The 13,074-nt window shown below is 47.0% G+C and overlaps 1 protein-coding gene across 5 annotated transcripts in view; it reads right to left on the bottom strand.

Annotated features, from left to right (window-relative positions):
- Nucleotides 1–13,074, bottom strand: part of LOC149372638 (core alpha-(1,3)-fucosyltransferase-like) — a 133,744-nt gene that overhangs the window by 82,273 nt on the left and 38,397 nt on the right. For 2 of the 5 annotated variants that reach the window (XM_089567178.1, XM_089567177.1), the window contains exon 1: nt 12,572–12,743. The exons of 2 other annotated variants lie outside the window; for them this stretch is intronic. In XM_089567178.1, coding sequence (XP_089423304.1) covers nt 12,572–12,649 — 78 coding nt within the window. In that variant the 5' untranslated portion in view covers nt 12,650–12,743. Of the gene's footprint in view, nt 1–12,571; nt 12,918–13,074 lie in introns of those variants that run through there. One more of the 5 variants, XM_089567182.1, reaches the window with a different exon arrangement.

Genomic DNA, 13,074 nt, shown 5'->3' on the forward strand with positions numbered 1-13,074 from the left:
GGTCCCACACGCCCAAAAGAGGACAGTGCCTGCTGCAGCAACGACCTCTTCGGAAAAGCAGTCACTGCAGGAAGCGTTAGCACTAAGCCGCCGCCTCGGCGTAAGATTTGCGAGCAACGACGATTCTAGCAGAATCCTCCTCGGGAGGAGGAGGTATCTGTGCGCCGGATTCGGGCAGGAGCGGCTCTGACTCCTTCTGTGCGTCATCGGTGGCGTGACAAACGTTACGAAGTGACAGACAAGTGTCCCCATTGTGGTGCTGCGCCCGACCAGTGTGATGAAAAACACTTGCTGTGGACTTGCCCGGCTACAGCTTCCGTGAGACGACGTTTCCTAAGAAAGGTTGGCCTGCGATGGGACATTGCAGAGGACCATAGTAAGCGGGCTCAAGATAATCGCTTTATCGCGAACTTTTGTCGCTTTTTAAGCGAGGCTTGTTTGCACTCCTTTTTATAACTTTCTTTCCTTTTTCATTATGTCTAATGGCAAACAGCTCGAATAAAAAAAAATAATTTCTTTGATAATATTTTTATTATCAAGACGCATAGCTAACAAATTTAATTGCTTGGATTAAGCGATAGGCTTCACGTGCAAGGTTACCTTGCATGGTTAACTTGCATGGTTACCATGCCAGTTTACATGCAAGGGTATACATGCAAGGCTACATGCAAGGCTACATGCAAGGCCAGGATGCTAGAGGAGGTCTTTGTGGCTTATTTAAAGTCTCTGTGCAAGTGAGCACTTTCACGTTTCACTGACATATTCGATGGATGTTGTCATTTTTTTTGCGTGCGAAGGCGTCCGCGGTTTTTTTGGAAGTACAGCCCCAGGAACTGCGGACCAGCTATCGGTGCTCTCTGGCGTCTCTTCTGGGGTTACTAAGCTTATAAAATCAATTCAAGGTGTTTCAAACGTTGCCCTCCGTTACGATATGGCAAAGCAGCGCTTTGCCATATACCCAGCTGTATTCGCTGTTTCTGTGTGCCTTGCGCTGGCCTCCCGATATCTCACCTTACTTCAACAAAGAGCTCATGGGACTCGAGGAAATTCAATATACTGATTATAGACGAACGTGTAAAGCATCTGTCAGGACGATCTCGAGGTCCGACCAATTTATAAAAATTATTTCCAAAATTTTTGCATCAATCGCCAGTCCCTTCTTACTCGCCGACAGGAAGTCGGGGAAACTAGGAGTTCGAGTATATGGGCGTGGTAGTAATATTAACCTTATCGGCTAAATTATCCGATCATTTTCAGGGGAAAAAGGAATGCCAGTAAATGGGATTAGTAGTAATGGACACTACAATATCCTTACAATCATTCCAATAATACAACCATTACAACAGTAACGAACATTACGGCTGTGAATGATATCCCCCCCCCCCCCCCCCCCCCGTCCTCCTCCTTGCCGGCAGGCCGTTGGGTAAACGAGAGGAAAGGTGATAAACGAAGGTGTGATGAACGGTGTGTGAAGGTGAATTAGATCGGCCCACCTTTTCTCATTCATTTAACACCCCTCCCCCCCCCCTTTTTTTTCTTTTTACCTCCACAATTCCATTTATGCCCTGAGGCAATAAAAAACTTTACCAAAAAAAAAGGAGTGATAAGAAGTGAAAGAGTTGAGGGGTTAAAGACTGAACGAGTGAACAGGAGAACGAATGAGTTCTTTACGAGCTCTTTACATGGGTGTTAAACCTCAATAAACTAAACCAAACCATTTTAAACAGCAACCCATTATTGAAAGCCAAGGAATAAAACCCCTAATATAGCATTTACAGCCACTGTTTCGCATTGACCCCTGTGGTGAAATGCCAGAGTTAGGTTAACACGAGCGGAATGTCTAAGTTTTTTTTTTCCCTTCAGACAGAGACACATATTCAGTAGCATTTTCCCTTCAGATAGAGACACACATTCAGCCAAACCAAAGTGAACGAGAATTCGAAAATACAGCGCGATATGAAAGAGCCACGCATATACGACCGCAAAAATGAATGTCGAATGGAGGAAAATGTAGAGGATAACATTAGGCGCGGAAAATGCGACCGCATCGTCCACACGGACATGCATTTCACCTGCCTTCCTTTTCTTTCATCTCTGTATCCTTTTTTTTTTTTCCGCCGGCGAGTGCAACCGCACCGGCTTCTTTTACGGCCGCGAGCGAAGCACGGCCCCCGCCCATAGGGCCTCCTCACACTTGGACGGCGGAAAACGACCCGACCCAAAGGTGGAGGGCGTGACTTTGCCTGCGGCGTACGGTAAGTGTACGCTACGCAGCGGCGCACGTTTTTCCCTCCGTAGCGTTATGAAAACATCCGGCTCCCATCCGTGCTTCTGCATTTCGCGTCTACTCCGCTCTTACTTTTTTTGCCCCAAGGTTCCCCCCGCCAGATGCGCACGATCTAAAAGTCCTGGGTGTCTTCTTTTTTTTCCTTCCTATTCTTCCTGATGCGCCGTTATGTACGCGCATGCAATGCGCCGCTACACGAACGTATACGGAGAGGCCCGACGTGAAGCGCGCGACGCCAGCTGAGGGTATATAGCGTGTTTAACGTCAGGAAGCAGCGCCCGAACCCGAGTGGGATGCCTCTGTTGGAATTGTGTTCAGCGAACGCTGAACAGCATTCTGCTCGACTCTATTGGCATCTGTTCATGCCGGTTATGACCAAAAGTTACTGATGCAAGTCCCAGTTCATGCGAATGAGCTTGCAGTTGACCAACACACGTACGGACTAATCTTTTGACATCCACCAGCGATTAGAGATGGCACTGGACCTTATTCGATAAAGTCTGTGCTGCGTGCAAAAACCGCCCGTATGCTGTGCGATATCAATGCACGGTAAAGATCCCCGGGCGGTCGAAATTATTCCGGAGCCCTCCACTACGGCACTTCTTTCTCCGAGCCGCCGCGGTGGTTCAGTGGTTATGGCGCTCTGCTGTTGACTCGAAAGACGCGGGTTCGATCCCGGCCGCGGCGGTCGAATTTCGATGGAGGCGAAATTCTAGAGACCCGTGTATCCTACGATGTCAGTGCACGTTAAAGAACCCCAGGTGGCCGAAATTTCCGGAGCCCTTCACTACGGCGTCCCTCATAGCGTGAGTTGCTTTGGGACGTTAAACCCCCATAAACGTAAACGTAAACATAAACCATAAACTTCTTTCTCCTTTCCCTCTTTCACTCGCACACTCGTCTTTTCCCTCACGGCGCGGTTGAGGCGACCACAGAGAAGTGAAAGTTACCGCGCCTTTCATTTCCTGATAAGCAATCATTCGAAGTGTGAGCAACGATGTTTGGTATGGTTTTGTGGGGTTTAACGTCCCAAAGCGACTAAGGCTATGAGGGACGCCGTAGTGGAGGGCTCCGGATAATTTCGACCACCTGGGGTTCTTTAACGTGCACTGACATCGCACAGTACACGGGCCTCCAGAATTTCTCCTCCAAAGAAATTCTAGCCGCCGCGGCCGGGATCGAACCCGCGTCTTTTGGGTCAGCAGCCGAGCACCATAGCCACTGAGCCACCGCGGCGGCTGAGCAACGATGTGAGCGGCTAAGCGCTCTGTCACATCGCGAAGCAGCCGGCGCGGCTGAGAAACGAGACGGCATCGTCGAGCCCAGCCGACGAGCCAGACAGCGCCAGCATTGCAACAAAATACTCAACCGTATTCAAACTCAGACAAGGCGTGGGAATGCCCCCGAGTTCCGCATGCAATGACGGTCCCGGTCATGGCCTCGGCGGCAGTGATAACGGGGGAGGCTTTCGCGGTGGCGTGTCTCTGTCCTAGTGCGTATCAGCGCTCCATGTATTCGGGCCATCTCCTCGCGCACGTGCGGCAAACGAATATATTTGTCAGAGCTTCCACGTGCCACTGAACCGTATATAGACGGTAGAACATCGATCGGCGCATGGCATATGGACGGCTAAAAGAGCCTTAAAACTGATGCATAGCGCAGCACTTGCAGGATACCCTGAAAACCTATATAAATGGTTTGGTTTGGTTTATGGGGTTTAACGTCCCAAAGCGACTGAGGCTATGAGAGACGCCGTAGTGAAGGGCTCCGGAAATTTCACGGGCCTCTAGAATTTCTCCTCCAAAGAAATTCCAGCCGCCGCGGCCGGGATCGAACCCGCGTCTTTCGGGTCAGCAGCCGAGCACCATAACCGCTGAGCCACCGCGGCGGCGAAAACCTATATAAATACTTCTTTGAGTGCTGACAAGATGCCGAAAAGATTTTCGAAGCAAAAAATGCAAGTGCAGTACGCGATGTTGAAGCGAAGTTTGCCTGTCCAGAGCCTTAGTATTAGCACTTTTTTTTTTTACTGAGCCGGCTATGCCATTGAGTTGGGGAAAGTGCAACATAGAGAAAATAAGTGTATACTTGAATTAAGAAACTATTAAGCCCTATCCACTCACTGAGCACTGCCGTGACTAATAACATGCTATATGTGCGAGTTGCTACAGCTAACATGAGAACGTCGAACGTTAAAAATATTCTGACCATATAATGGCATACAAGAGTAGGGAAATGAGAGGCTTGATATATATGTGAAGAAAGACATTTATTGAAACCAAGGAAAACATAAGCGGAAGTTTTTCTTTTTCAATGATAGCGCTGATAAAACTGAGAAATTGGTGGAGTAATCTTACAGTTGAGAGATAATTTAAACGAAAGTTAAAGACAAGCCGTCTGTGGTGTCCGAACCAACTTAAGCATCGTTTCATCTCTCGTCCGCTCCAGAATAATGCTTTCTCCACGAATAGTCGCGTTTTATTTAGTTTTAGTTGAATAGGTACTTTTGATACACCGCCTTTCCACCAGTACTAAGTAGCGATAAATGTGTCGTTAATTCCTTACCAGTGGTTCTGAAAATTCGATGAAGTCCACCTGCGCGCAATGTTTTCGCTTGGTATGGTCTACCTCTGATTAGACGAGTCTCCCGAGTGCTTCAATTGCGTTACGCATATTTGTCGTGGGTTTCTACTTGTCCTTTCTTGCTAGTTTCCTCATTCTCGGAAAATGATTTTTGAAGCAGAAACAGCCTTAACTGCTCTCAAAGTTCCTACTTCATTATAAGTTGCTAAGCTGCTTACGGGCGCTTATATGAACTAGCGCTCCGAAGCTTACCGAGGGACCGTCGCGCTCCGCTGTCGCGGCATTTGCAAGCCATGAATATTAATGACACTGGCGTTATAGCGAATCCCGAACTCGTAAGTTTGAGATACTAACCTCCGGCTTTGAAGTCAGGTTTAAATACTATTTTAAAGTGCAGACTTTTTTTCTCCTCATTTTTAATGAGCGCCGCTTTCGGGCCTTTCTGGGATGTCTGATGCACACCGCATGAACGCTGAGATACACTGAGCCCCTTAACGATGCGTGGGCAGCGATAAAACAAGTCGTAGTCACATGCCTGCGTCTCAGGCCTATTACGATTTATTTTTTCTGAGGTTTTCGTAACATCTCGGGATACGATAGGGGTTATAAACTCTGGAAACTGATGTCCTTTTTTGGAGCATTCTCCGCAGAAAGCACGCCACCAGCAAGGCGTTATGCACACATGCACAAAAAAAAATGTCATGAAGGTGCTTTAAACCAGGAACTTGAAAATTCAGCAGGCCTTCGCTTCTCCGGGCGGCAAGCTTCACGGGAAAAGCTGTTAATACTACAATGAAGCAGCCATTTTTTTAGTGCAGCTGAATCTGCGCGGGATAACGTTACGGGTTAAAATCGATGGATGTTCCCTCACGAAAAATTTAAAGGATCCTTGATCCACCGTTTTGTCGTACGCGACAAACGCCTAGTATATTGTATGGTACGCGTGAGGCGATGACGTTTCAACAATTTTTCCTGGGCGCAGCTGGGAACGGATAAGTAAATGATATAATGCTAAGCTTTTACCGAGCCCTTCGATTGTTATTCAGGTCCTTTTTTCCTCTACATGCGTCCACGAAAGCATCGCCCCTAGGAAACTGCTCATGAGAAACACTTTGTTTTTCTTGAGTAGTTTTCCTTAAGATTAGAGATGTGAAGGCCTGAAAAAAACACTGCAATTTTGGGGGAAAAAAAAAAACGGTTTTTTTTCGTTTTTTTTTTCAGACGAGAAAAAATGGAAAGAAACATCGAAAATTTCACAATGCAATTTCAAGGTTTTATGAATGCTTGCTTTCAGTTTAGGTCTTTGTTTTTGCTTTGAAAATCATTACAGCGTGCATCGTTGAACGATTGGAGAGCAGTCGTCATCGCCGATGTCAGGTAGTGCTTTTAAAACGTTCGTGCTGCGAGTACGCGGGTTGAAGGCCACGTCACATATACGATCCAGGCTTGACTTAAAAACACTCTAATACTTGAACTCACGGCTGAAGTAGAACAATATGACTGCAAATTCTTCAGCGCTACACACACGGCATAAATAACATAGGCTGCTGTGCACATAAGCGGTTTTAGCCAAATACAAGCCTAGCTTCTTGATTTCCAACGTAGCAGAGTACAGGGCATCCGCAGGAATTTGATCCAGGAAGGGGTCTGGGACTCAGCGAAGCACGTGGCCCCATCTACCTGGTGGCAAGGCCTTTGCACAAACCAGCCGCTGACTCCTCTGGCTTGCCGACTGCTGCAGATGTCACAATCAACCGCCAGCTGCGAACGAAACTGGTCACGTTTCGGAAAAGTGCGAACAAGGATTCGCAACAGGCTTTCAGTGGAACGCATTCGAAAGCTCGTGTATGTGCAGTCGAACCTAGCTGTGGACACAACTTCAATCCATGCTGCTGCGCGTAGTGCCGCATCCGCGACAGTGACTCTGAGTCCAATATGGAGTGACTTATAGATCAGTTTTCACGTTACCTTTCTCGGTGCAATAGAACAAAAAGTTCGTTCCACAGATATGATATTTATATCTCCATATTCGCCTGAAGTGCAAATCATTATCTTCTCGGTGCAATAGAACAGGAATTTCGTTTCACAATATGACATCTATAACTGCATATTCGACTGAACTTCGGAGCATTATTATTGATCGTTGTGCTGTTCCAAATAAATCTGTTTTAAACACGTTCTGCAAAATTTCCAATTTTTCGTGAAAAAAATCCTGAAAAGAATGGTTTTTTTTCATGCCATTCAAAATTTCCTGAAATTTTACATCTCTACTTAAGATACAAGAACAACTTAACTGCTTTTCAAATTCTATACGAAAGAAACATATCTGGTGCTGGGGTGACAATTGTGCGCCGCTTCATGTTTCTTGTATGTGTGCGCCAAACTAAACGGCATCGTCCGAACGGTGCATTTATTTTGCTATTCACGACATCATGCAGGTTTTTACTGCCAAAGCAGCATTCTGATGGGTAAACCCCAAAGTAGTTTTTGGGACGTTTGCATGCTTGCGGCGTTTGTGGGCTTGTGGCAAGTGAAATAAGTAAATAAAAAGAAATCAAACAAATGTCCACGACTGGGATTCGAACCCGTGGCGGCGGTACAGATCAGCTTCACTGGTCACTGCGCAAGAGCACCAGGCTGACGCCGCAACTTTTTTTTTCTTTCATGCCGAACACGCCTCGTGTTAAACTGCGACATACACTCGCGCTGTGCATTGTACATCGTCTTATTCATCAACTAATACTACTATCAAACTAATACTCGCGATTTGAGTTATGCGGCGCTAGTGACAGAGAGATGTGCGCTGCATGCGTAGGCGTGGACAACGGTGAGGCAGAAACGCGGCGCTCCAGCGCAATATTGCGCGCTTAGCGATGCTAAACCGCCAGCAGTTTTTCATTTGCCAGGTGTCGGACAACGAGGAAGCATCGGTCGGTCCAAGATTCTTTGTCTTGGCGAGTTCGCACAATTCTGCAGGTCTGCGCCCAAGCTCCACGTTTTTCACAGACTTTGTGCAGAACTCAGGGCATGCACGACAGTAATATGCGATAGAGAATTTTATGTTATCAGTGATGGGGAAGGAAAAACAAAATCAGAACAAAACGATGTAAGAAACACTTAACCATGCCACTTCTTGAGCGCCAATAGTCTTGGCAAACACGTCGGAATATTTTGTAACAGCGTCTCCACCCGGTCCCCGTATTTGTCCTAGTCGTGTCGGGTGGGTAAGACCTAACTCTCATCGAAAACTTAAGAAATAAACCCACAGGCGTGGACTCTTTCCGTTTGCAACTTTTCTTGATTATCGGATCCAAAACGTGTTTATCGTGCGTTTGTGCGCGCTTGAAAAAAAAAGAATTCCACGCTTTCGCTTCGCACATTAAACATAATGCAGATTTCGTAGATTAGATTGGAGGCTCCAGAGTACATTTGCTGCCGCAGCCCATTCTTCCTGTTTTTGTCCCGTGAGCGAACCTAATCCCACCGACGTGTCTTTAGGCTTCGCGGAATTCTCGTAACCGCTGCCAATGACGACAGTCGCTTTCGCTTTTCTCCGTTTCGACAAAACGCAGAGACAAAAAGGGAAGCCGTATATCTCGTCCTCCTCACTTTCGGCTCAGATTACGGGCAGTCGGCGGCTAAGACGACACGCGCTGGTCGGGTATATATATCAGATCGATGCCCGCGGCGAAGGCGGCGCGTTTGCCTCTTGTTTGTGCTCGCCGCTATCCTCGGCTCGACACGTGCCAGCATGGCGATGCGTTCGTGCGGAAGACGGCCGCCAAACAGGTGGTCGCGCGCTGCCAAGCCACGCGTGAAAATGGCGCGGCGCAGAGACCGGCGCGCGTTGGGGGGGCGCCGGATATAGAAAAAGGGAGCACTGCGCGCAGGGAGCTTCGCGGAATATGGCGACAGATGCGAGGGCGGTGGCATCTTTTGCATTGCTATTTTTTTCACTCTCACTCACTGATCCCGGAAACTAACGACTGCAGTGCGCCAGCCCTTTATAGTAAACGAAAGCCATGCACGCAGCACTGCCGCCGCGTTCTGATTAGGCTCGAATAACAAGCGCCGAAGGTCGGCACTTCTTTTGACGGAGTTCCTCGGTTGTGTATTTCATTCCCTCTGCCTTTTAAGACGAAAGCCTTTTAATGCCTCATCGTTGTCGACAGAAGGTTTTCAGCCGAGGTGTCATGCTTTTTCTAGTCAGACCAGAAAAAAAAATCTTTGTGAACGATGGGATTCGAACCGCCATCCTTTCGTTCCGCAGCCGAGCGTGCTAATGGCTATATGCTACTTCCTGCCAACGCATATGTAGTTCTCCTTGTCTAGGACGCTGGAGAATGTTTGCAGAAAGGCGTCGAATGGCGTCGTAAAACTGTGGTCTGTGCTTCTATGCCTGCAAATGTAGCAGGAAATGTTTTTAGTCCTGTATAGCCATATATCAATTTCGCAGTTAGATGTTCTTCAGTGTGCAAAATATTGGTGATTAAGTATTAGTATTCGTCTTATTGAATCCATGTCTATCAGTTACATTGAACCAGTATTATTACTTTTTACTAATATGCAGCATTTTTGTTTGGAATTACTATGTATATTATGTATTTTGTGTTTACTATATATTTTGTGTTTACAGTTTCTATGTATACTACATGCTCTTATCTTCGTACAATTTTAATCGCAGCTTTGTATTATTTCTGCTGTTATCCGTTGCCAAGAGAAAACAAGGGGTAAGAACCGTTGTCAAGCTGCTCGAGAAGCAGCTTTTTGTTCTTATCCTTGCATTTATTTCTGTATTGAAAGAAATGCTAAATAAATTGATTTGATTTGATTTGATTTGAATCAGACGGATGCCTCCCAAACGCCATCCAGTGTCTCCAGCATTTAAGGTTCACAAACAATTGTGTACTTAATTAACATCTTGACCACACATCAGTGACACAAGCAGCAACACCGCGCAAAAGGCTTTCGCCTCACCGCTCTTTAGGTCAACAAAGTGCCCCCCTAATTTTTTTTTGACGGCTGTCGGCGAAAACCTGCCGCCGAAGAAGAGTGAAAAGGGTTCCGTTACAATTGGCGTTTATCCGGATTTCGTGCCGCGCCTGGGAAGCCATCCCTAACCGCAAGGATCTGAGATGGCTCCATAAAGCGCCAAGCTTTTTGGTTTGGTTTGGTTTATGGGGTTTAACATCCGAAAGCGACTCAGACTATGAGAGAGGCCGTAGTGAAGGGCTCCGGAAATTTCGAACACCTGCGGTTCTCTAACGTGCACTGACATCGCGCAGCACACGGGCCTCTAGAATTTCGCCTCCATCGAAATTCGACCGCCGCGGCCGAGATCGAACCCGCGTCTTCCGGGTCGGCAGCCGAGCGCCATAGCCACTGAGCCACCGCGGCTGTAGCTTATTGTGAACATAAAAAAGGTCTGTCGGACACTTACTGTGCATACACGTAGGCCCTAAAACCGCGCATTAGGTCGCAAAACTTGCAGAGAAGTGACATGTTCTACAACCACTATTCGGGGAGTTTTTTTTTTTTCTTTCACCAAAAATTGGTAAAGGCTCTTCGTTTGTCTTAATTCCTTTGTATCACTTTTTTTTTCCCCCATGGAAAGTGCTAATAAACGGAGCGAAATTTTTGAGCTGACCACCACAGACGGTGGTTTGTGCGTGTGTTCAAGACAAACCCCTCAAACAGCCAGCGCTCCAGGAGCTCCACCGTCAATGATAAGAATGCTCTAGACTACGCAAAAAAGGAAAAAGCGATCATTTGAGTAATGCAACTGCACGCGCGTCTGGTTGAGCGCTATCATTATCATTGTCCTCAAGACGAGCTGAAGTCAAGGCTGTGTGTCGTTTGCACAAAAAGCAATTTGCTTGCTTCAGCCGCCCGAATGTTATGTTCGCCTCGAAAGAACATTCCCTCATCATATGACTACCGGCGCTTCGCATGCGGACTAAACATGAGGAGTAGCTGCCAAAAAGCTCTCAGCCTTTCTCCTGGTGTGGCACAGTTTAACGTTTATTCAAGCAGTCCGCGATTTTACGTCAACGTCATATTGCTCGGTGCTGCGTCATTCGTGATGCAGTAAAATGTTTAGTGTGCAATTGTTTTTATTTTTATTTTTTTCGTAGGTATCATGTAAACGCCTCTTCGGGCTTCATGAAGCAGCATTTCTACAAATGAATAATCCACTCCCGAACCTCCTAAAGCAAAGTTTTCGCGCCGATTTTCTCAGAATACATTATTAGTGTTCTCAGGAACCCATTTTCAGTGTCCCCGAACGGATACGGTAGAACATAAATAGAATGGTATTATCATTTACAGTGTCACCATTCTACGCCAATGGCAAATACCCTAAAGATTACGTCACGAGTGCTTTATTTTCCTCAGCCTAATCATGTTTTCCTGGCCGAACACGTACCGCTGTTCGCTAGAGGGTAAAGCTCAAAATCCGAATAAAACATTCTTGCCCCTTGTCACAACTCTGAAATGTTTTAGTTTCAGTGACGGTGATTAGCTGAGTGCAGTAGCTGCGGCCTTAATTAAACGCCGTAGTTTCAGCCACATATCCGTTTACAGGTCCCTTAATTATTAAGGGGAACAGCCAGTTTCCACAAAAAGGCGAATTTTTCGGTTAGTTTTGTATTGAAGATGAAACTGACCTTCGACTATTATGTATTAAAAAAGACAGAAAATAGGACAAAAGTGAGCTTTTCACGCATAATCTGCAGTAATTATTTAACTGCTCAGAATTTGTTCCCATTCATATTGGAGGGACCTTTACGAGGAAGTAGCCGCTTTTAGGTCGCCTGTAGCCTACTTCGCCACCACTTGAATATTGATCAGCAAGTTCAACTGCATTTCAAGGCAGAAGCCAACCGCTGGATGTTCAAAGAAGTTTAAAACTATTATTCCATTTCACAGCGCACCTGTTATTCCATGTTACAAAAGATTAATTTTCATGTGCGCAGCACGCGAGATGCCATAAGTGGTTTCGGAAACTTCTAGGATCTAGAAAGTTCATTACAGTAACTTCGCTGTTCATTGCTTGGCGAATGTCGTTTCAATGACACAACCAGACTGGCGCAGCTTTGCAACACCACTCTCACTGGTTCAACGATCAAGAAGTGGTGGTGGTTTGAACAAGAAAACTGCTTTTTTTCTTTTATTGCCGAACTTCAGTGTCAAAAACATTAGGTGTTGCATAAAGGGTGTTTTGAGAACGTGCGAGTATCTATGAAATAACATTTCAGAGTAAAAGAGGGCACACAGCTGAACTGACCCTCCAATTCAGCGCATATAAACGCGGTCTGTATCGACATGTCCCACAAGTCTGCGAGGAAAAAAAAAAAGGAACGCTTGGGAACTCGCGTAATTTTCAACACAATCGCGCACAACTTGATCACTATGAGTAGGTGAATCCGGCGCACGCGTAATTGGGGCCCTTTCCAGCAACACTCAGTTCTGTAATCGTGCAGGCCATCTCGGCCGAAGCGGCATCTTCACTGTTCTGTCTGTCCCTGGAAGGTCAACATTGTTGCACGCCTCAAAACGTTAATAAGGTAAGGTTTCAAATGAAAAACACGCGTATTATTAAAGAAAGCCGGATGACGTTTTCTAGGCATTCCGAAAGAATTCAGTGTTCCTTAGTCTAGACTATCAAACACACGCTGGCACGCCCACCAAGCCCTTTCCCACCTTGGCGATTCTCCACCCATCTGCGAGAGCCTGGCAGTAGCCGCTTCCACGGCGCTTCTTCGGAGACTGCCACCCCATGACGTGCACCTTGCAACACCTTCGAAGCACCGCAGGAGATACCACACCACACTGCCCCCACACGTACACAAGTGCACAGACACACACGCACACACACAGGCTCCTCTCGGTGCGGTTATCCAGGAGTCCCGAAGGTGCGGAGCGGAGTGCGTGATGCGAACTGGCTTCCTTTCTGTTTCCCTCGCTGGCGCGTTGTAAGGTTAGGGCAGAATCGGCGCGCGCAGCTAGCAACAACCGGAGGTGGCCCCGAGACCCAGTGCGCGGCACGTGTTCCGTCGGGGAGGGAAATCAAAAAACGCAGAATCAGCGAGAGTGGCCCTGAGGACCCCGCTGCCTCCACCGCGACCCCTGGTCGGCCGCATACTTAACCGAGCGGGGAATAGGCGGGTGGGGGTGCGACGGACGCCAATGCGCTCTATAGTGTA

This window comes from Amblyomma mixtum, chromosome 1 (genome assembly GCF_055824585.1).
Source record: "Amblyomma mixtum isolate Tamu chromosome 1, ASM5582458v1, whole genome shotgun sequence".
NCBI classification, from domain to species: domain Eukaryota; kingdom Metazoa; phylum Arthropoda; class Arachnida; order Ixodida; family Ixodidae; genus Amblyomma; species Amblyomma mixtum.